This window comes from Phaseolus vulgaris, unplaced genomic scaffold (genome assembly GCF_000499845.2).
Source record: "Phaseolus vulgaris cultivar G19833 unplaced genomic scaffold, P. vulgaris v2.0 scaffold_138, whole genome shotgun sequence".
NCBI lineage: Eukaryota > Viridiplantae > Streptophyta > Magnoliopsida > Fabales > Fabaceae > Phaseolus > Phaseolus vulgaris.
This window is the reverse complement of record NW_027174153.1, coordinates 17,553-41,596: the sequence shown is the minus strand read 5'-3', so window position 1 is coordinate 41,596 and position 24,044 is coordinate 17,553. Positions and strand designations below refer to the sequence as shown.

At 32.4% G+C, this 24,044-nt stretch overlaps 3 protein-coding genes and 1 pseudogene across 3 annotated transcripts; all 4 read left to right on the top strand.

Annotated features, from left to right (window-relative positions):
* Positions 1-1,169: 1,169 nt before the first annotated feature.
* LOC137817562 (fasciclin-like arabinogalactan protein 12) lies at positions 1,170-2,176 on the top strand (annotated as a pseudogene).
* Positions 2,177-9,061: 6,885 nt separating this feature from the next.
* LOC137817561 (nucleolar complex-associated protein 3-like) lies at positions 9,062-18,520 on the top strand. The gene is made up of 10 exons (XM_068620845.1): positions 9,062-9,230; positions 12,051-13,121; positions 13,217-13,380; positions 14,574-14,712; positions 15,056-15,232; positions 15,305-15,441; positions 15,676-16,005; positions 16,721-16,860; positions 16,998-17,095; positions 17,595-18,520. The coding sequence occupies exons 2-10, from the start codon at positions 12,981-12,983 to the stop codon at positions 18,069-18,071; spliced, it is 1,803 nt and encodes a 600-aa protein (XP_068476946.1). The 5' UTR covers positions 9,062-9,230; positions 12,051-12,980; the 3' UTR covers positions 18,072-18,520.
* LOC137817555 (uncharacterized) lies at positions 12,197-12,721 on the top strand. The gene has a single exon (XM_068620841.1). The coding sequence runs from the start codon at positions 12,197-12,199 to the stop codon at positions 12,719-12,721; it is 525 nt and encodes a 174-aa protein (XP_068476942.1).
* A 653-nt stretch (positions 18,521-19,173) lies between the features above and the next one.
* LOC137817560 (fasciclin-like arabinogalactan protein 12) lies at positions 19,174-20,450 on the top strand. The gene has a single exon (XM_068620844.1). It carries the CDS (start codon positions 19,271-19,273, stop codon positions 20,273-20,275), a length of 1,005 nt encoding a protein of 334 aa, XP_068476945.1. The 5' UTR covers positions 19,174-19,270; the 3' UTR covers positions 20,276-20,450.
* Positions 20,451-24,044: the final 3,594 nt, after the last annotated feature.

Below are 24,044 nucleotides of genomic sequence, written 5' to 3'. Positions count from 1 at the left end.
CATCTTATCTTTATTGCATCCATAGTGTCCAGTTTTTATGTTATGCAGTTTACAGTTATTTTCCAGTGGAGATTATTGGCCAGCCAACAAGTGTTCCTCAAACGAGTTCACCTCATGAAGTGCCTGAATTGGGAGAGATACATTTTCAATTGAATTACTAGTTGCAATTAGAGGCTATCATTATTTAGGAGTGTTTTGGGATCTTGTATTATTCACTGCCTTTCATGAATGGATAGTTGTTTAAGGCGCAATCAATTTTGTAATACTGTCTTTTCTTTGTATGAAATTGGAAGTTGACTACTCTGAAGGAATGTTTATGAAGTGAGAAAGTCAAGTATATTACTATTTTGGTTCTTAGTTAAATTTATAAAGTATTTTAAATGATTAATGGTGAATGTACCTTTACTTTCTCGTTCTATATAACTTGTTAACTTGATGAGCAAATCCATAAAGTTAATGTGCTATTTTTTAATTAAAGGGAATATTTTTTATAATTCCATGCTCCTTGTGTACTTTCATAACGATTAGACATTTGTATATTGAAACTTTTATTTAGGTTTGTGTTTACCTATTTATTATAATTTTATATCTTGATGTGATATTTCTAACATTTTTTTAGAGTAATGAGCAACCGAGCTTAATAAATTTAAATATGATAAACTTTAAATAACTCTAATATTATCTTAAAAATAAAACTTTAAATAATATGAAAATTTATTTTAACTTCACAAAATTGATATTAAATATAAGAGGACATTATTTTATATATTTTTTTCAAAGTTGTACTATTCTGATAAATTCATAAGAAAATATACACCGGTGAGATTAAAATGTCCTCTTTATATAGCTTAATTACCTGATCAAGAATGTTCTTAGCAATAACAGTTTTATACACATTGTTAACCTTCCCATCTCATTACTAAGAAAAGAAAAAACAAAAATGCAGCAGGTTAAGCATCTGATGAAGTAACCTTTTAACAGTTTAGTTTGTAACTTACATCCATACATCTTCACTGATGCAACACCTCAAATCTCCTTTGCCAGCTATTAACTCATTGTATGATCACAAATCACATTTCAAGATTTTCAAACAAACCTCTCACCTACCTTTCATTGTCTCCCACTCTCAGACATGCTATATAAAAACCATCTCTCCACCATACCATCAATGCATCAAGTGCACATTGCATACACAAATCCTACCATTTGCATTCCTTTCCAATATCTTCTACACCATTATCATCTAACAAGACCAAAATGGTGAAAAAGCAATTTGGTTTGTCCTTCTCACTAGCACTGCTACTTTCATTCTTGTACTCCACCACCACTTTAGGCCAATTATCTCCAACTTCTGCCCCTCTCAAACCACCACAACCTACCCTACCACCAACTGAGGCTCCTAAACAACCATTGGTTCCCTCACTGCCACAGTCACCAAGTGATTCCACCCCTGACACTGCAGCTGTTGACATTGTTGGAATCCTGAGGCAGGCCAAGTCATTCAACATCCTAATCCGCCTCATGAAAACACCCAATTGATCAACCAACTCAATGCACAGCTCCTCACTACTAAATCCGGTGGCATCACCATTCTTGCACCTGATGACAGTTCCTTCTCTGAACTGAAAGCAGGCTTCCTCAACTCTCTTTCTGACAGCCAAAAGCTGGAGCTCTTACAGTTCCATGTTCTTTCTGACTATGTGTCTAGCTCCAACTTCGATACTCTAACCAACCCAGTGAGAACACATTGCAGGGGCTAAACCTGGAAAGGTGGAACTGAATGTGATAAGTTACGGAGGGAGTGTGAACATCTCAACGGGTGAGGTTAACACCACCATCACAGGCATTGTATACACAGATAACATCTCGCTATTTACAAGGTGGGGAGGTGCTTCTTCCTATGGACTTCTTTGCAGTGGCGAAGGCACCAGCAAAGGGACCATCTTTGGCACCAGAACCTTCTGCAAAGGCTCCTAAAGCGGATAAGGAGAAGCCAGTGTCTCCAGATTCCTCAGAATCATCTGATATTAATTCACGACGACACTCCGGCACTGTGAAAATCAACTTACAAGGAAAGGGGTGTCCCATGTTCTTGGAGTACTTCTTGTGCTTACATTGTCATCATGATGAATTTTCAAACACCCCAGCCGTTACATACTACTCAGTTAATATTCAAGTGTGCTTATGATTGAAAGGCATGAGTGAGTACTACAGTGGTGAATTATCAGTATATATATCTGAGATTGTTGTATTCTTCTGTGTTAGGCTACTTCAATGTTATGCATATTTAACCTTTTTGTCTACTTCGAATAGTTTTACATTTGATTTTCTCAGCTCTGGATTTGGAGTGATTAGATTATTTGTAGAGCTGGACTTGATTTTCAAATGTTGAGCTCTTTATCGACGCCCGCTTGCTCGATTAACATCGCAAGTGCCGGCCGATTGCCAACCAAACTTGCTCGATTAACATCGCAAGTACTGGCCGAACGCCCGCTTGCTTGATTAACATCGCAAGTACTGGCCGAACCCCCGCTTGCTTGATTAACATCGCAAGTGCCGGCCGAGCGCTCACCAAATTTGCTCGATTAACATCGCAAGTGTCGGCCGGTCGCCAACCAACTTGCTTATTAACATCGCAAGCATTGGCTGACCGACGGCCCTCTTGCTCGACTATCATCGCAAGTAATGGACGGCCGCCCGCTACACTTGCTCGATTAACATCGCAAGTAAGCTGGCCACCTATCCTTAGTTGTTCGATTAAAGATCACAACTAAATGGCCGATCGCCCGTTCTTGTTCGATTAAAATCACAATTAAAAGGCCGACTGCCCAAATCCAACTTATTTGATCACACCTAGGGTCACGTCACACCTCGAGAAATGGAATAGCCGCACGATCAATGGAAACCGACCGACACCATCATTAAAGACTCATCGAACATATCTAACACATCTGCCTTGAGCCTGGGGGGCAAGTTACCGGTATGGCCGAGAGGCCGAGACCTTAGAAGACTTGGCCGAGAGGCCGAGACCTAGGAAGGCTTGGCCGAGACCACCGAGAGGCTGAGACCTTATAAGACTTGGAGTAACATTACAAATGTTATTTGCCTTATGTTATGTTCAGTCTTAGGTTCAAGTGAATGAAACCCATACCTTTTCTTAAGTGAATAGTTTTAGTTAAAAAAAGGTGATTTATTTAGTTTATAGTATTTTTTTCAAAATAACCTTTGTTGTTTGTTAATAGTCATATTTATTTTTCTAATGTGCACCACTGGGCCTTCTTCTTGGGAGTCATTTTTATTGGAAAATGCAATTCTTGTATATTTTGAATTTCATCCAATTTTTAACTAAGCATGTTATTTTTTCTTGTGGGGGTTCTTGTACTCTTCTACCATCATCTTTATCTTCATTTACTACTTATGGTTCATTATTACCATCTAGTTGTTGTACCACAGCTCTGCAATAAATAAAAATTATTTAATAGAAATTAATTTTAAAAATAAAAAAAATTAATTTTTACATTGATTAAATTAAAATTATTTTAAAAATTAAAAAAAATTATTAATTTTTAAATTAGTTTCTATTAATAAATAATTTTTAAATTAATATTAAATAGCTACAAAAATTAGAATCTACCAAATTTAGAATCTAAATAATTGATAGTTAAAACATTGGTAGCTAATTAGATACTAATATTAAAAATTAATATTTAAAACATTGGTATATTTAAAAATTATTTATTAATAATAAAAATTAATTTAAAAATTAATAATTTTTTATCTTTAAAATAATTTTTAATTTAATTACTATAATAATTAATTATTTTTTTTCTAAAATTAATTTTTATTTAATAATTTTTTTTAAAATTAGTTTTTATTTAATAATTTTTTTTTATTACATGTCATATAAACATTCAAATTTTGTAAAGACCTTTCACTAGATAAATTTGACCACCAGAAATAAACTCGATTTCATAAAGTGTCAAATCCATGATGTAAAATGAGTTATTAAAATACAATAAAGAAGAGACATATTATTCATCTTGTCTATTTTCATGCGTTAAATGAGGTGGTATGATCAATTAATTTGGATGTGTCATTTCATGATTCATATATCATGAATATATCATCATGCATTAGTTTAGTTTTGCATAATATATATATATAATGTAATAATTTATTTTCAATAGTTAAATTATTTGTATTTTTTACATATTTTTCCTACAATTTTGTCTGGTCCATGTTTAACAAAGCAATCTCAATCATAGTTTATTGATTATTAAATTTCATTAAAGTTAATTTGTGTCCTTAAAATTACAAGTTTGTCAAAGTCAGGTTTGACTTTCATCTTAATTTTGTTAACTTCACTACATATGTGATTTCCACTTTTTGATATACCTTCAAATTAGAATAAAAAAAAACCTTAGTCAACTTTTAATAATTAGAACCTCTCTGCCATAAATTGGTATGGTCCCTAAAAACATATGTACTCATGGGTAAGTTAATCTTCAATATTTTGAGTTTTGTCTATATTATTTAATAATGTGAACCTTGATATTGGATTAACTTTAACTATATGTTTATCTTTAATTATATTAATTTACCTGTCATGACATGTTTGTATTAGATTCTGAAAAGAAAAAAAAATGAGTGTTTTAGATGAAAAGGAGATACCAGGAGAGTATGCATCTGTGATTAATCGTTGTAAAATAATTATATCATTGCAATGTTAAGTGTAAATCCTTCAAATGCAATATATCAAAGTTTTTCATACATAATACTTTAATTGTTGCAAATATTTTTTTTGTGTGCAAGTGTAAGACTCCTTTATTTTGAGTTAGGGTAAGTAAATGAAAACTTGTGAAACAAAGTTAGTCTATTATACTATTCAGAAAATTAGAATGATTGGGGATAAGTTACAAATATACCAAACTTTGACAAAAAAAAAGTATATATAAAAAAAAAACTTCAGAATTTGAGATTATTGAACATACATTATTAGTAAATATTATTAATATTTATATTGTTAAGAAAATTTACATAAATTTTATTAAAAAATCACTAAAAAAAATTATTAAATAAAAATCAATTTTAGAAAAAAAAAATTGTTATATTAACTAATTAAATACTATTTTAAACTAAAACATTTTTGATAAATAAATTATTTATTATTGATAAATAATTTATAAATTGGTATCGAATTTGACTACCTAAGTTTTAGCTACCAATTTATAAATTTAAATAATTGATATCTAAAATCTGATAACTAATTAGGTATCAATTTAAAAACTACTTATCAATAATAGATACTAATTTAGATATTATATGAAATAAATAAAAATATTATAAGAAAATCAAATAAAAAAGAAAATTAAATCTAAAAATAGAAGTATTATAATATGATAACAAGAATGAGTCATGAAGGATGTGATTTAAATAAATCCATGCATAAATAATAATTTCATGAGCATAATTATTAATTATTATGTCTTTTTCTTATATAAATACAGCAAGTACCCGGTGCTATACATATTTATAATATAAAATTTGATTAGAAAAAAAATTATTTAAAAACATGACAATAACAATGCTAATTAAATATTAAAAATTAATAGTTATAATTATTATACAGTTGATTAAGAATAAATAATATATATGTTTGTATCATTTTCAATGTTAAATGAAAATATTTTTCTTCAACTTTTCTTTCATAATTTACTCTAAATTAAATGTATATTAGAACTCAGCAACATTTTTTTTTCCGAATAATACATATCCTTTCTTGGTCAATAATATATGAGTATATATCATAACTTAATTAGAATATTTCAAAACATTAAATATAATAATTAATACATATCCTTATATGATGTTGTTTCAAATTAATTACTAAACTGATGAGTAAATGAAGTTCAATTAAATTTTGTGACTAGAAGATATATAATACAACACAAAAGTAGTTCACTTAACTATTTGATGATTAAAATATATGAATAAATAATAAAATAGTAGAGATATATCTCTGGAAATAAGTAAAGTAACTTACGCATATCTATTATAGTTTTAAAAATTCTTTTTGAAATTTTTTCAAAACCATGATTTTTTTATTCTAGAATTTTTTATGTACAATAGAGCATGTTTATATCAATTAATCTAGGTAAGTACGATTAAATACTTTCTAATGGTTGAAAATGGTTACTTACAAATTTAAATATTCAATATTAACTTGCAGTCAGAGAAATTTCTTGATTAAATACTTAAAATCGACAATTGAACATGTTCATCATTTTGATAGATAGTAATACTTTAATCAAATTAGCTCTAAAGAAAAAAAAAACAAAATTAGCTCTAAAGAAAAAAAAAAAATTTTTTTTGTATTATCTAAAATTAGGATATGCGTTTTCAACAATAATAACTATAAAGTCTTCAAAGTTTATTATTAAAAAATTGCCTTAATTATTAATATAATCATGAATATCATTTTGTTTTAATATTTAACATTTCCAATAAATTAATTTTTAATAGAATCCTTCAATTTAGTCAAATAAAACTATTTTAATCACAATAAAAATAAATTAAATTTTTAATATATATATTAATTATTTTAAAGTTTAATAATAAAATTACTTGATACGTTAGAAATAAAAGATACTCGCTATGTTAATTTTTTTATGCAAATTGAATGTTACACGTGTTACAGACTTTGCCAGAAAAACGAAAGTTATACTAAAAAATTATGTAACACTTTATATTATTAAATATAAGTTTGTAAAAGAAATATATAACACTTTTTCTAATATACAGTAATAATAATTTACTTATAAACTTTATTTTTTGTAAACTTTTAAAAAATTGAATGTAGTTTTAAAAAATTTTAATCATTAAATTATTTTTTTTTATAAAAAAATTAGTTGAATTTTTCTATTTTCATTGAGACCTTTCGTCTCGTTAATTTAATTGTAATCCTTTTTTATATTAAAGAGAACACCAAGAAAAACAAAGAGTATCATAGTCAAAACTTAAATATTCTATAAATTTAATTAAAATTCTCCTTTGTGAGATATTAATTAGACTTTATAAGAATATTTATTAAAAATTATAATATACCTTTGGTATTCAAAATTGAAATACTATAATTTATTTTATATTAATTAAGTTTTTCTTTAATTTCACATTAAATATGTATGTATGCACCCTAATACTTATGAGGGTATTAAATACAACAAAGTAAGGGTACATAGCAATGCTGAACAAGTCCTGAGCAATGCTGAAATCTGCATTTAGTTTTTTGTAAGTCTTTTCGTAGGTCTTTGTTGCTGGCTATTTTGATATGTATAGTACACATACCAGTATTTAAATATATGCTTCCTTTGCTTTTGAGGGTATTGGTAGAAGGTATAATATCTCTTCTTTTCCAGGGTTGGAGTACTAACAGCAACAAAGTAACAATGGATTTATGATTTGCATTGCACTACAATTTTCATATACTTTTTTTGGGATGAATATGAAGTGCATGTTTAGATATTTATAAGAAATAATCCTCTAAGCTTTTCAATAAAGTTGACAGAAAAGAACTTATTTTTGTTAAAATAAGCTGAATCAATGACAAATTTTTCTTCTGATCTGTATATGAATGACTAAAAAACTGTAGAGGGTAGATGCATGTTATCTAGTAAGAAGTAGTTGGTTGAGGGTGGAAGGAAATGGAGCAAAAAGAGTAGCACAAGATCAAATGTGGTTAAATTCGAATGACAGATACATTGCCTGAGATCATAAATATTGGCAGACATTATCAACAATTGGTGACGCGTTAATGTGTTTGTCCACTCATCAAACACACTATATATTATTATACCTTTCTTCAATTTATTGAGAACTGGTGACGTGGAGACACCTAGAAAGCAGCATGTGAGAGCACCATGGAAAAAAAGCAAGTTGGCAAATGGGGTCCAAATCTTGGTTTTGATTATTACAATAATAGTTGACCATCATAAGAGCATCATTATTTGTACACAAAAAAACCAACGATGCCAACCTTACAAAATATTGTTTTTAGGTACACAGTACATTAGTACCTCGATAAAAGATTCAGTACATGTTCAGTCTTATGCAGAGGTAAACGGAGTTAAAGCTGTCCTTCCACACATCACTACTCAGATCTCAACAATGTCTCAGATTCATGCTACAGTATTTTTAAGCAAATATGCTCAGAGGGCCTGTCTTATTTGATGCATCAAGTCCCCTAAACCCTAAACTCTTACTGGTTGCAGTTGCTGTGTTTTCTCCATTTTCAACTGAACATTGATTTTAATAAAGTTGATACAGTGATATAGTTTATCTGTAGGAATCTTGTTATCTCTGAAGGCTGAATGGAAGCTGGACAGCTTTGAATTGGGTTGTCCAAATCCACACCAAAATACATATAGTATTTTTCATGTGTAGCTTCATAATACCCTCTTCTCTATCCTTCCAAAACCCCTCATATCTGTGCTATTTGTCAAAAGTTTCATGAAGTGATTGAAAATGGAGTAAACAATATTTAGTTGTTAAAAGCTGTAAAATCAACCGGAATAACTTCGTGAACTCGTAAAATCTAGATAGCCAGGCGAAACAAATTTGAACATTTAAACTAAAGGAGGAATTCTATTAACTGAGTTTGGCGTAGATGACATCACATTTATTGAAGTTTTCGGATTATGAATCTACTGGCCTGTTTCAGGTGACTTCTAATTTATATTCCACTTCCTTTCAGAAGAATGATATATGCAAGGTGACTTCTATTAACTGAGTTTGGCGTAGATGACATCACATTTATTGAAGTTTTCGGATTATGAATCTACTGGCCTGTTTCAGGTGACTTCTAATTTATATTCCACTTCCTTTCAGAAGAATGATATATGCAAGGTGCTTCTTCATGTTCCTTGTTTAGGCAATGTTAGTGCGTTCAATTTACGCTTACACGTATGTTATTAACTCTGAAATGCTCTGGTGAAGGTTATATTAACTCAAGGATCATAAATTTGCTTGATTTGATAGGGAAGTATAACTGGGATACAAAAGTAGTTCTAGTTCTTGCTGCTTTTGCCCAAGAAAGTTCTCTAAAATGTAGGTCATGCTAGGGATTTATTGGTGCGCTGAGGGCATTGAAGGAACGAACTGAACTGTTGGGATTGATTGCTGAAATGAGGAACCAATAACCAAGTAGGGCCATCTTGAGGGAAAACTTTGATCCAGTAAGTTTTCCATGCTTTCCTTTATCATATTACAGATAGAATTGTTTTCTCTCTACAATTGTAATGTTTATAATGTTGTTGCGGATGTAATGTGGTAAATGCTTTAGCTGGTCTGAACTTGCCGACACCCCGTTGCTTTTTGTTGGTTAGAGTTAGTTTTTTATTTGGCGGCCTCCATGAATCTTCTTGTTGCAGAATACGTGTTTGATCTGACTCATGTTTGAAGAGACAGGTCTTGGTTTATTACACATTCAATTTCTTCTCCTTTGCATCTACAAAACGTAATAGTCTATTCTCATTTCTCGCAATATTAAAGTATTTCTTAAGTAACTCCCTGTACATATTGGGATATAAGTAATAAAAACAATTCTGATTTTATTAATTATACAACTCTCTCTCTCTCTCTAAACCCTAAACCCTAAAGTATTTCTAAAGATGCAACTTGTGAAGGTATTCTTTCTAGCCTAATTAATCTTCTAATATTAATCCTCTGCTGTCTACAGTTAGGTGTGTCTGAGCTGAAAAATAAGATAGTTCTGTTGTTGATCACAAAACCATAACTAATTAACCCAGTGGATATATTCTTACTGACCAGCAAACATATGAATGTGATCATCCTCTGAATGAGTGGTTGAGGAAGAGTTATAAGATTGTGTGGATTCCCTATCGATCTTCTGATTCATGGACTGAAGCTGATGAAAGTAGTTTTTTTTTTACAAGATCTAGTCTTTTGTCTCCAATCTTTGTTAAGGATATGAATTTTCTCAAAAATCTGTTCTATTTTAGCAGATTGTCTACTTGTCGAGGATGGTCTACTGAAATTAGACTTTTTCTCTATACTTTTGATTTTAAAAATCCATGAATTATTTTTATTTCGTTATTTCAAAAATTTTACTTAGATTCTTGGGTTGTTCGGTAAGTTATGCATCACTCTATGTCGAATGCTTAGTATTTTCCTGCCATGATTTGGTCCGTGGTCTGATAGGTTCTCGAGGGTTACCTGAAAATGTGAAATGGAGGTTCACAGTCTCGATATTATCCAAGTCAGCATTTGTTTGAGACCTGGTAGCAGTAACTGTCCCCAAAAGCAGTGTCGCTTATAGCAGGATCCTCCATACACAATGGTAATTTGGGGCACGAACCTTGGGTGTGCCATACTGCCTGGCATGCTATGTAGCACTATCCGAAAAAAGGGGATGTAGACTTAAACCATTCCCACACTTATAGCATTTAACAGATCATTAAGGGGACACGAAAAAAATACCTATAGCTACTTTCTAAGAGCAACCTTAATACCAGAACAGAAGAAAATACCTTTACATTGAAATATACTAGAAGTGCTCTAGCTTAAGGGTACCTTACACCTTTGGCTAGAACAACTCTTAAGACTTTATTTAACCTTTTTGTCTACTTCGAATAGTTTTACATTTGATTTTCTCAGCTCTGGATTTGGAGTGATTAGATTATTTGTAGAGCTGGACTTGATTTTCAAATGTTGAGCTCTTTATCGACGCCCGCTTGCTCGATTAACATCGCAAGTGCCGGCCGATCGCCAACCAAACTTGCTCGATTAACATCGCAAGTACTGGCCGAACGCCCGCTTGCTTGATTAACATCGCAAGTACTGGCCGAACCCCCGCTTGCTTGATTAACATCGCAAGTATTGGCCGGACGACTGCCCGCTTGCTCGATTAACTTCGCAAGTGCCGGCCGAGCGCTCACCAAATTTGCTCGATTAACATCGCAAGTGTCGGCCGGTCGCCAACCAACCTTGCTCATTAACATCGCAAGCATTGGCTGACCGACGGCCCTCTTGCTCGACTATCATCGCAAGTAATGGACGGCCGCCCGCTACACTTGCTCGATTAACATCGCAAGTAAGCTGGCCACCTATCCTTAGTTGTTCGATTAAAGATCACAACTAAATGGCCGATCGCCCGTTCTTGTTCGATTAAAATCACAATTAAAAGGCCGACTGCCCAAATCCAACTTATTTGATCACACCTAGGGTCACGTCACACCTCGAGAAATGGAATAGCCGCACGATCAATGGAAACCGACCGACACCCATCATTAAAGACTCATCGAACATATCTAACACATCTGCCCTTGAGCCTGGGGGGCAAGTGTACCGGTATGGCCGAGAGGCCGAGACCTTAGAAGACTTGGCCGAGAGGCCGAGACCTAGGAAGGCTTGGCCGAGACCACCGAGAGGCCGAGACCTTATAAGACTTGGAGTAACATTACAAATGTTATTTGCCTTATGTTATGTTCAGTCTTAGGTTCAAGTGAATGAAACCCATACCTTTTCTTAAGTGAATAGTTTTAGTTAAAAAAAGGTGATTTATTTAGTTTATAGTATTTTTTTCAAATAACCTTTGTTGTTTGTTAATAGTCATATTTATTTTTCTAATGTGCACCACTGGGCCTTCTTCTTGGGAGTCAATTGCTTCTTGCACCAAATAAATTTAGATCTACACTTCATCATTCACGCAAAATCATCAAAATATCCTATTTAGTTTTTATATAGGCATGGAAAGTTAAACTCAAAATGTATTTTGGATTTTTGGATTTAAGTTTTCAGAACACGAATTCTGAAATCTCTTTTATATAATGTTTTTGGATTTTGTTTTTAAAAAATGTATGTTTTGTGTTATAGAATAAGTTTCTTATTTTCGAATTTTTTTTTGAATTTTTTTTCTAAAAAAATATATTCCAGATCTCCTTTTCCATAATATATTTTCTAATTTCATATTTTTAATTCTGAAATAAAGGGTAATATTGGAAATTCAAAAGTTAATTGAGTGAAATGATGTGCAGGAAGTAATTAGCGGGTCTGGAAAGAACAAATCAGGCCCAATGTGAAAATTGGGTTTCGGCCAGAAAAATAGTATTTGATTTGAGGGCAAAAGAGAAGAGGGGAAAGTTTTGCGCAGGTGGTGTGGTGAGAGACGTTGAGAGCGAGCATGGGAAGCAGAGTGCGAGGAAGGGTGGTGCAGTTCGCAAACCTACCCATAAAGCTTTTGATGCCGAAAACGTTCACCAACATCCATGAAATTGCGCTGAAGACGATTCCTTCGGCTTCAAAGATCGAGATCAAGCGCGTTCTCGAATCCCTCTACGGGTTCGAGGTGGAGAAGGTTCAGACGCTGAACATGGAGGGTAAGAAGAAGAAACGGGGCGGGGTGTTGATCGCCAAACCCGATTACAAAAAAGCCTATGTCACTCTCAAGAACCCGCTCTCCATTTCGCCCGATCTCTACCCGATCCGAATCATCGAGGAGGATAAGAAGAGGCTCAACAAGCAAACCAAGTCCAGCGTCGTCGAGGAAGAGACCCATGCCAGTACTCACTGGCTCGATGACAGGAAGGAGGCCCAACAGCCCTTCAGGGCCCAACAGAATGGACGTTTCGGCCGCCGCCACGAGAGTGCCGATCATGCTAAGTTCCCCTGGTCCAGCATGAGGTCCGGTAGTAGTTCTACTAGATAGTTGTTATTGATGTTTTCTAGGTGTTGGTTGTAGCTGTTAACATGTTTGGTCTGTTTAAGTGTAACAGAATGGTGTGAGGTGTGATGGGTTTCATAGGGTTTTGTTCATTAGTGGTGATTATGCTAATAAATTTTTAACTTAAACTCTGTTGTTTCTGCTTAAGTAGAATCACATGTTTCTCATTTACTTATCTTCTTATTTCTTTGCCACTGTGTCATCCATTTGCACCCAATTTTGGTGAGTGTAATATGCCCTATCAATGCCTATTGAAAGCATCATATCATCATGTCTGGAGAGCAAATCTAATGCCATCATTGATCATGTGCTTCGAGATTGTGATTTAGTTGGAAGGTTTCTCCAAGCAGATAAAAATTCCATTCTTTCTGCTGAAAGCAATCAGGTAAGATGTGTTATTTGAAATTCTTATAAAATACTAACTTTTTCAATATTTGTGGGACTAAGATGTGTTATTTTTTACTTTTGTCATGTTGTTAGGTGTACTTGCAAAGATTGATGGCCTTAGAGAATAAGCCTCTATTTCAGCATGTAGCGGTTCGTTGTATTTGTTCTTTGCTTGATGCTAATCCCCATTTCAACTACCGGGAAAGTTTGTTGGATGCTACTGTCAGAAACATAAGCTCTACTAATGACGCTATAAGGTTCTGGTGTATATTTTCTGTTCACCATTTTTCATTATAATAAGCTTTCTCCGGAATTTTTGTGGGTATGTATGCTGTCATTGGAGACATAAGAAAAATGTTTATGGTAATGGGGTTCTTATGGGATTAAAACTAAAAGTGCTTGACTGCCTTGTATAGTTATAGTGTATGCATAAAAGTTTTTATAATATACTAGCCATTCGAATTTATAAATGTACAGAAAAAAAACTTTTCTTTATGGATGTTCCTTTAAATCATTTATGAGGGGAATAATGTATGCCTATTGTTTTCTTGTCATTTAGCTAGTGTTGGAGTGGAGAGTATACAAAATATTTTACCATGTTTTGGAAAGCATACCTCGTAAAAAAAGAATTGTAGAATGTGAATATCGATATTCTTGAAGTTGGATTTTGAGGGCTTAGCAATTTGTAACATCATCGTCTTTTTCCATTTAAACGACTATTGTTTAAAAATAATACATGCTTCAGGTGTGTAGTCGTAATGAACTTTGCCTCAGAAACTTGTTGCCAAGTTTCATTAGTAATATTTCATTTTATAATTGTAAGTTGTGGCATCATTCACTTTTCTGTGGAAGCTGGGTTCTGAAAGTCAGGCATGATTCTAATTTCAGTTTATTAAGTGGTGGAAAGACAAAGTTTTGTTTACATGGCTTATATTTTTAACATTGACTAACATTACCAATATAACAGTACTAATGAATATTATAACAGTACTAATGAATATTATTACTTAAGATGGATATGAATTACAATGAGGAAGGCTACCTCATAGTAGCAGTACAGAGATAGAAAATACTATATGAGAATAGAATTGTCCCAGAGAGAGATCAGAATTCCGCTATGTATAACCAAATTTTATATAATAGTGTTGAGACCATTTGAAATCCTTCAGCTTAGAATTAGTTATTTTGGGCCTTGCACTTTTTCTCCTTCCCTCATTTTGTTGGATCAGCAGCCATGTGTCTCCCTGCAGATGACCTATCCAAGGTCTGTTTTGCCCCTCTTTAATGTGCACATGTCACATTGACCCTTGAATCTTTTAGTAAGACAATACCTTGTAAGTTATGAGTTACTTTCTTCTTGCATATGGATAGTGATTTATTTATTTTTATTTCATGATACTTACCAGTTACTACTATGTATCTGTTTGAAATTTCCTTTTTCATTTTACAGGAAGCTTTGTTGTTCAACAATTAAATCACTCTTTACAAATGAAGGGAAACATGGGGGTGAAGTTACCCTGGAGGCTGTTCGATTGATTGCTGATCATGTTAAAGCTCATAATTGCCAATTTCACCCAGATTCTGTTGATGTACAACCCTGCTCCTCTGATATTTGTATCTTTTTCTTGAAGTCTAGATTTTGTCAATTTTCTGTTTCTTTTTCCAATAAATTTCTACTTTACTTTGTGTGGTGACATCATCAAGGGCCTGCTTGTTTAAAGTAGTTTTTTTTTAAGTCTTTTCCTGCAGAGAACTTGAATACTTATGATAAATATTTTAGACATGTTCTAATTTAAAACAGTTCTTTTAAAAAGGCACCAACAACTTGTGTTTTGTTCTGTTCCTGTTTTAGTGAAACTTATTTTATTTTATTTGCGTGGAATGTTTAACAGAGTTATTTAGTAATGTATCTTCGTTGCAATGGCTTTCCAGGTTTTCTTGTCTCTTTCATTTAATGAGGATCTCTTGAAGTATGAAAAGAAAGAAGAGGATCAGAAATTAAAAAACAAGAATAGTAAGAAAAGGAAAAACATGGAGGCATCAAATCAGTTGGTGGAAAATGATAGAAAGAGAAGTAGGCAAGAATCGATTTCCAAAACAAGAGAGGAGGTTATTACTTTTCCCCATAAAAGTCACTTATGGTTTTTTGTTCAGATGATATTATAGTTATGCCTTCTGTAGGTTGAAGCCGATTACAAGGCTGCATCCTTTGCCCCAGATGTTATGGAGAGGAGACAGATGCAAACTGCAACACTCTCAGTTGTCTTTGAGACATACTTTCGCATTTTGAAGCATACAATGCAGTCCATACGTGTCAGGTGTGTTTTTATATAACAAGTATTACTATATATGCATAGGAAATATTAGTTTTCTATGGTTTATTTTATAAACCCTGTTCTCCATTGAATTAGATATTTTATTTATTTATTGATTGATTATATTTTTCTTTATTAATATTTCTTGCTTAAGTTTTTTATTTGTTTTGAATACTAAGTAGCTTTTGAATGAGAATTAATCACTTTCTGTCATGATGGATGATAATTCTTGCTCAGGCCTGAAGCAAATGCCGGGGCATTATCTACTGCTGTGGAACCTCTCCCTTTGCTTGCTCCATGTCTGAAAGGACTGGCAAAATTTTCACATCTTATTGACCTTGATTTCATGGGTGATTTAATGAACCATCTGAAAGCACTTGCTTCTGGAAGTAGCTACTCAGGCAACACTTCTGACAAGTGTTCTAAATGTTTGACCGTATCGGAACGTCTCCAATGTTGCATAGTTGCTTTTAAAGTGATGCGGAACAATCTTGATGCCTTAAATGTTGATTTACAGGATTTCTTTATCCACCTTTACAATCTTGTACTTGAATACAATCCTGGAAGGTTTGTATTAAAATACAATTTACTTTTTCTTTTCAATTTGTTTTTCCTTATGACCAGTATTTTCTGTTGCTGAAAATCTACCAGACTTGCAGGATAGGTAATTTTTGTGGATATTGATGTACTTGTTTTTGTATGTTGTCTTAGATGCTAGTTTACATGCATAGGTATGCATATAAATTTAGTGACTATAAGAACAAATTGTATTGTTAGAGATGCAATACATCCTGTGGGTCTCTTAAGGTTTTAGAATAAGTAGGAATTCAGACTTTTCTGCTCTCACTTTTCTAATTAAATATTTAATTTGTCCCAATGTAGAGTTTGCTTGCATATATGGACACATGAAAAAACATATTGTAACCAAAAACATGTTGACACCTAAAGCTCCGGGGCCTTGTCATGGGTGAATATATTAGAGAAATGGGGATAAAAATGATTACCGGGCCTTCACCTAACATCTTGTGCTTTTAGAATCAGTTAGTTCTGTTGTCCGAAAATTGATTTTGTTCCATAGCGTGCACATACATACACATGTATATATATGGCATTAAATGGAAGCATGGAAACATAAAGTACTATTAAATTTTTGTTTTTTTTAATTTTTCCTTGTTTCAACTTTAATGTTGTACAGGGAAATGCACCTTATTAGCAAATTTCTCAGTTTGTTTTTATTTTTTTTAACTTGTTCCAGTTAATTTGTGTTTTGTTTATGAAACAGAGATCAAGGAGAGGTTTTAGCAGAAGCTTTGAAGATAATGTTGTGCGATGATAAGCAACATGACATGCAAAAGACTGCTGCATTTATAAAAAGATTAGCAACAATATCACTGTGTGTTGGATCAGCAGATTCCATGGCTGGTATGTTTTAGCATTCTTATATCAACCTTCCATTTTGTATGCAACACTACCTTCTGTAATAAAACACAGGAAATAGAAATTAAAATGAAAAGAGAGACATACTTAAATTTAGTTTTCCTTTGAATCCCCCATTTCAGCCTTGGTCACCGTAAAGAATCTCCTTCAGAAGAATGTTAAGTGCAGAAATTTGTTGGAAAATGACATTGGAGGGGGCTCTGTTTCTGGCACAATTCCTGTAAGCATCTTTCGTGTATTATTTGTTTGCATTAAGTGCAGATTCTTTGCTTTATTTATTACAAGCAGTCACAATAAAAGAAATTAAACTGGGTGTGCCAAAACAAGAGGCTAGAGGTGACACTAAAAAGATCTATTATTGTAAAGTGCTCTATCATTTCTTTTGTGGATTGTGCATCGGCTAATAATGTGATAATACAACAAAGTTATGCATTAGTGCAAAATCCTTACATACCAAGCATAAGACCTTTTGTATAGAGATAAATGATAATGAAAAAACAACAGCCTAGTATAAACTAAAAGGGAAATGGGAAAGGTGGAGAATGCTTCGTAAGTAGTAGCCTGCATCTTCCTGAAGCTATTCCTTTATATGTGTGAATATTAATGTCGAAGTCAGTCTATGGAAAAAATGCAAAACGTGTGAATTTGATGACAAGATATTCTGTTGTGGACCATTTTCTTGTGTTTTTATGGACTGTCTCTCCCACTTTGGTGTGCAGAAATATCTACCATATTCCACAGACCCCAATTTAAGTGGTGCCCTTGCCTCAGTACTTTGGGAACTCAATCTTTTGTCCAGCCATTATCATCCAGCTATATCAACGCTGGCCTCGGGCATTTCAAGTATGAGTACTGCACATAACCAGGTCCTTTTATCCAAGACCTCTCCTCAGCTAGCTTATAAGGAAATGTCTCTGGACCAGGAATTATGTTTCACACAGCAAAGTGGCAGTATAAAATTAAATAACAAGCGGAAACGAACAAATGGCCCTGCTACATCACCTTCCATTGGTTCTACTACTGTAATGAGTTCATTTGATGACAATGAGTTGCAGAGGAAACTTATTTCCCATTTTATGGTTCATCATGACATCAAGGAGAATGAAAGGTTGAGAAAGGAGCTGGACAGGACTGCACTATCGCTGCAGCTATATGAACAATATAAGAAACAAAAGAAACAAAAGAAACGATCATAGACAAGGAGGTGATCAGCCATTGCATTGTGATGTCTACGGCCCTATAGGTTCTAACAATTGTTGCATCTTATCTTTATTGCATCCATAGTGTCCAGTTTTTATGTTATGCAGTTACAGTTATTTTCCAGTGGAGATTATTGGCCAGCCAACAAGTGTTCCTCAAACGAGTTCACCTCATGAGTGCCTGAATTGGGAGGAGATACATTTTCAATTGAATTACTAGTTGCAATTAGAGGCTATCATTATTTAGGAGTGTTTGGGATCTTGTATTATTCACTGCCTTTCATGAATGGATAGTTGTTTAAGGCGCAATCAATTTTGTAATACTGTCTTTTCTTTGTATGAAAATTGGAGTTGACTACTCTGAAGGAATGTTTATGAAGTGAGAAAGTCAAGTATATTTACTATTTTGGTTCTTAGTTAAATTTATAAAGTATTTTAATGATTAATGGTGAATGTACCTTTACTTTCTCGTTCTATATACTTGTTAACTTGATGAGCAAATCCATAAAAGTTAATGTGCTATTTTTAATTAAAGGGAAATATTTTATAATTCCATGCTCCTTGTGTACTTTCATAACGATTAGACATTTGTATATTGAACTTTTATTTAGGTTTGTGTTTACCTATTTATTATAATTTTTTATATCTTGATGTGATATTTCTAACATTTTTTTTAGAGTAATGAGCAACCGAGCTTAATAAATTTAAATATGATAAACTTTAAATAACTCTAATATTATCTTAAAAAATAATAAACTTTAAATAATATGAAAATTTATTTTAACTTCACAAAATTGATATTATAATATAAGAGGACATTATTTTATATATTTTTTTCAAAGTTGTACTATTCTGATAAATTTCATAAGAAAAATATACACCGGTGAGATTAAAATGTCCTCTTTATATAGCTTAATTACCTGATCAAGAATGTTCTTAGCAATAACAGTTTATACACATTGTTAACCTTCCCATCTCATTACTAAGAAAAGAAAAAACAAAAATGCAGCAGGTTAAGCATCTGATGAAGTAACCCTTTAACAGTTTAGTTTGTAACTTACATCCATACATCTTCACTGATGCAACACCTCAAATCTCCTTTGCCAGCTATTAACTCATTGTATGATCACAAATCACATTTCAAGATTTTCAAACAAAACCTCTCACCTACCTTTCATTGTCTCCCACTCTCAGACATGCTATATAAAAACCATCTCCTCCACCATACCATCAATGCATCAAGTGCACATTGCATACACAAATCCTACCATTTGCATTCCTTTCCAATATCTTCTACACCATTATCATCTAACAAGACCAAAATGGTGAAAAAGCAATTTGGTTTGTCCTTCTCACTAGCACTGCTACTTTCATTCTTGTACTCCACCACCACTTTAGGCCAATTATCTCCAACTTCTGCCCCTCTCAAACCACCACAACCTACCCCTACCCCACCAACTGAGGCTCCTAAACAACCATTGGTTCCCTCACTGCCACAGTCACCAAGTGATTCCACCCCTGACACTGCAGCTGTTGACATTGTTGGAATCCTGAGGCAGGCCAAGTCATTCAACATCCTAATCCGCCTCATGAAAACCACCCAATTGATCAACCAACTCAATGCACAGCTCCTCACTACTAAATCCGGTGGCATCACCATTCTTGCACCTGATGACAGTTCCTTCTCTGAACTGAAAGCAGGCTTCCTCAACTCTCTTTCTGACAGCCAAAAGCTGGAGCTCTTACAGTTCCATGTTCTTTCTGACTATGTGTCTAGCTCCAACTTCGATACTCTAACCAACCCAGTGAGAACACTTGCAGGGGCTAAACCTGGAAAGGTGGAACTGAATGTGATAAGTTACGGAGGGAGTGTGAACATCTCAACGGGTGAGGTTAACACCACCATCACAGGCATTGTATACACAGATAAACATCTCGCTATTTACAAGGTGGGGAAGGTGCTTCTTCCTATGGACTTCTTTGCAGTGGCGAAGGCACCAGCAAAGGGACCATCTTTGGCACCAGAACCTTCTGCAAAGGCTCCTAAAGCGGATAAGGAGAAGCCAGTGTCTCCAGATTCCTCAGAATCATCTGATATTAATTCCACGAACGACAACTCCGGCACTGTGAAAATCAACTTACAAGGAAAGTGGGTGTCCCATGTTCTTGGAGTACTTCTTGTGCTTACATTGTCATCATGATGAATTTTCAAACACCCCAGCCGTTACATACTACTCAGTTAATATTCAAGTGTGCTATGATTGAAAGGCATGAGTGAGTACTACAGTGGTGAATTATCAGTATATATATCTGAGATTGTTGTATTCTTCTGTGTTAGGCTACTTCAATGTTATGCATATTTAACCTTTTTGTCTACTTCGAATAGTTTTACATTTGATTTTCTCAGCTCTGGATTTGGAGTGATTAGATTATTTGTAGAGCTGGACTTGATTTTCAAATGTTGAGCTCTTTATCGACGCCCGCTTGCTCGATTAACATCGCAAGTGCCGGCCGATTGCCAACCAAACTTGCTCGATTAACATCGCAAGTACTGGCCGAACGCCCGCTTGCTTGATTAACATCGCAAGTACTGGCCGAACCCCCGCTTGCTTGATTAACATCGCAAGTGCCGGCCGAGCGCTCACCAAATTTGCTCGATTAACATCGCAAGTGTCGGCCGGTCGCCAACCAAACTTGCTTATTAACATCGCAAGCATTGGCTGACCGACGGCCCTCTTGCTCGACTATCATCGCAAGTAATGGACGGCCGCCCGCTACACTTGCTCGATTAACATCGCAAGTAAGCTGGCCACCTATCCTTAGTTGTTCGATTAAAGATCACAACTAAATGGCCGATCGCCCGTTCTTGTTCGATTAAAATCACAATTAAAAGGCCGACTGCCCAAATCCAACTTATTTGATCACACCTAGGGTCACGTCACACCTCGAGAAATGGAATAGCCGCACGATCAATGGAAACCGACCGACACCCATCATTAAAGACTCATCGAACATATCTAACACATCTGCCCTTGAGCCTGGGGGGCAAGTGTACCGGTATGGCCGAGAGGCCGAGACCTTAGAAGACTTGGCCGAGAGGCCGAGACCTAGGAAGGCTTGGCCGAGACCACCGAGAGGCTGAGACCTTATAAGACTTGGAGTAACATTACAAATGTTATTTGCCTTATGTTATGTTCAGTCTTAGGTTCAAGTGAATGAAACCCATACCTTTTCTTAAGTGAATAGTTTTAGTTAAAAAAAGGTGATTTATTTAGTTTATAGTATTTTTTTCAAATAACCTTTGTTGTTTGTTAATAGTCATATTTATTTTTCTAATGTGCACCACTGGGCCTTCTTCTTGGGAGTCATTTTTATTGGAAAATGCAATTCTTGTATATTTTGAATTTCATCCAATTTTTAACTAAGCATGTTATTTTTTGTGGGGGTTCTTGTACTCTTCTACCATCATCTTTATCTTCATTTACTACTTATGGTTCATTATTACCATCTAGTTGTTGTACCACAGCTCTGCAATAAATAAAAAATTATTTAATAGAAATTAATTTTAAAAATAAAAAAAATTAATTTTTACATTGATTAAATTAAAAATTATTTTAAAAATTAAAAAAATTATTAATTTTTAAATTAGTTTCTATTAATAAATAATTTTTAAATTAATATTAAATAGCTACAAAAATTAGAATCTACCAAATTTAGAATCTAAATAATTGATAGTTAAAACATTGGTAGCTAATTAGATACTAATATTAAAAAATTAATATTTAAAACATTGGTATATTTAAAAATTATTTATTAATAATAAAAATTAATTTAAAAATTAATAATTTTTTTATCTTTAAAATAATTTTTAATTTAATTACTATAATAATTAATTATTTTTTTTCTAAAATTAATTTTTATTTAATAATTTTTTTTAAAATTAGTTTTTATTTAATAATTTTGTTTTATTACATGTCATATAAACATTCAAATTTTGTAAAGACCTTTCACTAGATAAATTTGACCACCAGAAATAAACTCGATTTCATAAAGTGTCAAATCCATGATGTAAAATGAGTTATTAAAATACAATAAAGAAGAGACATATTATTCATCTTGTCTATTTTCATGCGTTAAATGAGGTGGTATGATCAATTAATTTGGATGTGTCATTTCATGATTCATATATCATGAATATATCATCTTGCATTAGTATTAGTTTTGCATAATAGACAAATATATAATGTAATAATTTATTTTCAATAGTTAAATTATTTGTATTTTTTACATATTTTTCCTACTATTTTGGTCTGGTCCATGTTTAACAAAGCAATCTCTTAATCATAATTTATTGATTATCAAATTTCATTAAAGTTAATTTGTGTCCTTAAAATTACAAGTTTGTCAAAGTCAGGTTTGACTTTCATCTTAATTTTGTTAACTTCACTACATATGTGATTTCCACTTTTTTATATACCTTCATATTAGAATAAAAAAAACCTTAGTCAACTTTTAATAATTAGAACCTCTCTGCCATAAATTGGTATGGTCCCTAAAAACATATGTACTCATGGGTAAGTTAATCTTCAATATTTTGAGTTTTGGTCTCTTAATAATGTGAAACTTGATATTGGATTAACTTTAACTATATCTTTATCTTTAATTATATTAATTTACCTATCATGACATGTTTGTATTAGATTCTGAAAAGAAAAAAATGAGTGTTTTAGATGAAAAGGAGATACCAGGAGAGTATGCATCTGTGATTAATTGTTGTAAATATAATTATATCATTGCAATGTTAAGTGTAAATCCTTCAAATGCAATATTATCAATGTTTTTCATACATAATACTTTAATTGTTGCAAATATTTTTTTTTTGCAAGTGTAAGACTCCTTTATTTTGAGTTAGGGTAAGTAAATGAAAACCTGCGAGAACAAAGTTAGTCTATTATACTATTAAGAAAATTAGAATGATTGGGGATAAGTTACAAATATACCAAACTTTGACAAAAAAAAAAGTATATATAAAAAAAAGAAAACTTCAGAATTTGAGATTATTGAACATATATTATTAGTAAATATTATTAATATTTATATTATTAAGAAAAATTTACATAAATTTTATAAAAAATCACTAAAAAAAATTATTAAATAAAAAATAATTTTAGAAAAAAATAATAATTAGTTGTTATATTAACTAAATTAAATACTATTTTAGACACTAAGAAATTTTTTGATAAATAAATTACTTTCTATTATTGATAAATAATTTATAAATTAGTATCGAATTAGCTACCTAGGTTTTAACTACCAGTTTTAAAATTTAAATAATTGGTAGCTAAAATCTTGATAACTAATTAGGTATCAATTTAAAAACTACTTATCAATAATAGATACTAATTTAGATATTATATGAAATAAATAAAAATATTATAATAGAAAATCAAATAAAAAAGAAAATTAAATCTAAAAATAGAAGTATTATAATATGATAACAAGAATGAGTCATGAAGGATGTGATTTAAATAAATCCATGCATAAATAATAATTTCATGAGCATAATTATTAATTATTATGTCTTTTTCTTATATAAATACAGCAAGTACCCGGTGCTATACATATTTATAATATAAAATTTGATTAGAAAAAAAATTATTTAAAAACATGACAATAACAATGCTAATTAAATATTAAAAATTAATAGTTATAATTATTATACAGTTGATTAAGAATAAATAATATATATGTTTGTATCATTTTCAATGTTAAATGAAAATATTTTTCTTCAACTTTTCTTTCATAATTTACTCTAAATTAAATGTATATTAGAACTCAGCAACATTTTTTTTTCCGAATAATACATATCCTTTCTTGGTCAATAATATATGAGTATATATCATAACTTAATTAGAATATTTCAAAACATTAAATATAATAATTAATACATATCCTTATATGATGTTGTTT

What these genes read in the sequence shown, in the direction of transcription:
- LOC137817561 (XM_068620845.1), top strand. Translation starts at nt 12,981, where the DNA reads ATGCCTATTGAAAGCATCATATCATCATGTCTGGAGAGCAAATCTAAT. An exon ending in TTTCTGCTGAAAGCAATCAG is followed by an intron (nt 13,122 to 13,216) that starts GTAAGATGTGTT and finishes TCATGTTGTTAG; the next exon opens with GTGTACTTGCAAAGATTGAT. An exon ending in TTTCCAAAACAAGAGAGGAG is followed by an intron (nt 15,233 to 15,304) that starts GTTATTACTTTT and finishes TGCCTTCTGTAG; the next exon opens with GTTGAAGCCGATTACAAGGC.
- LOC137817555 (XM_068620841.1), top strand. Translation starts at nt 12,197, where the DNA reads ATGGGAAGCAGAGTGCGAGGAAGGGTGGTGCAGTTCGCAAACCTACCC.
- LOC137817560 (XM_068620844.1), top strand. Translation starts at nt 19,271, where the DNA reads ATGCTATATAAAAACCATCTCCTCCACCATACCATCAATGCATCAAGT.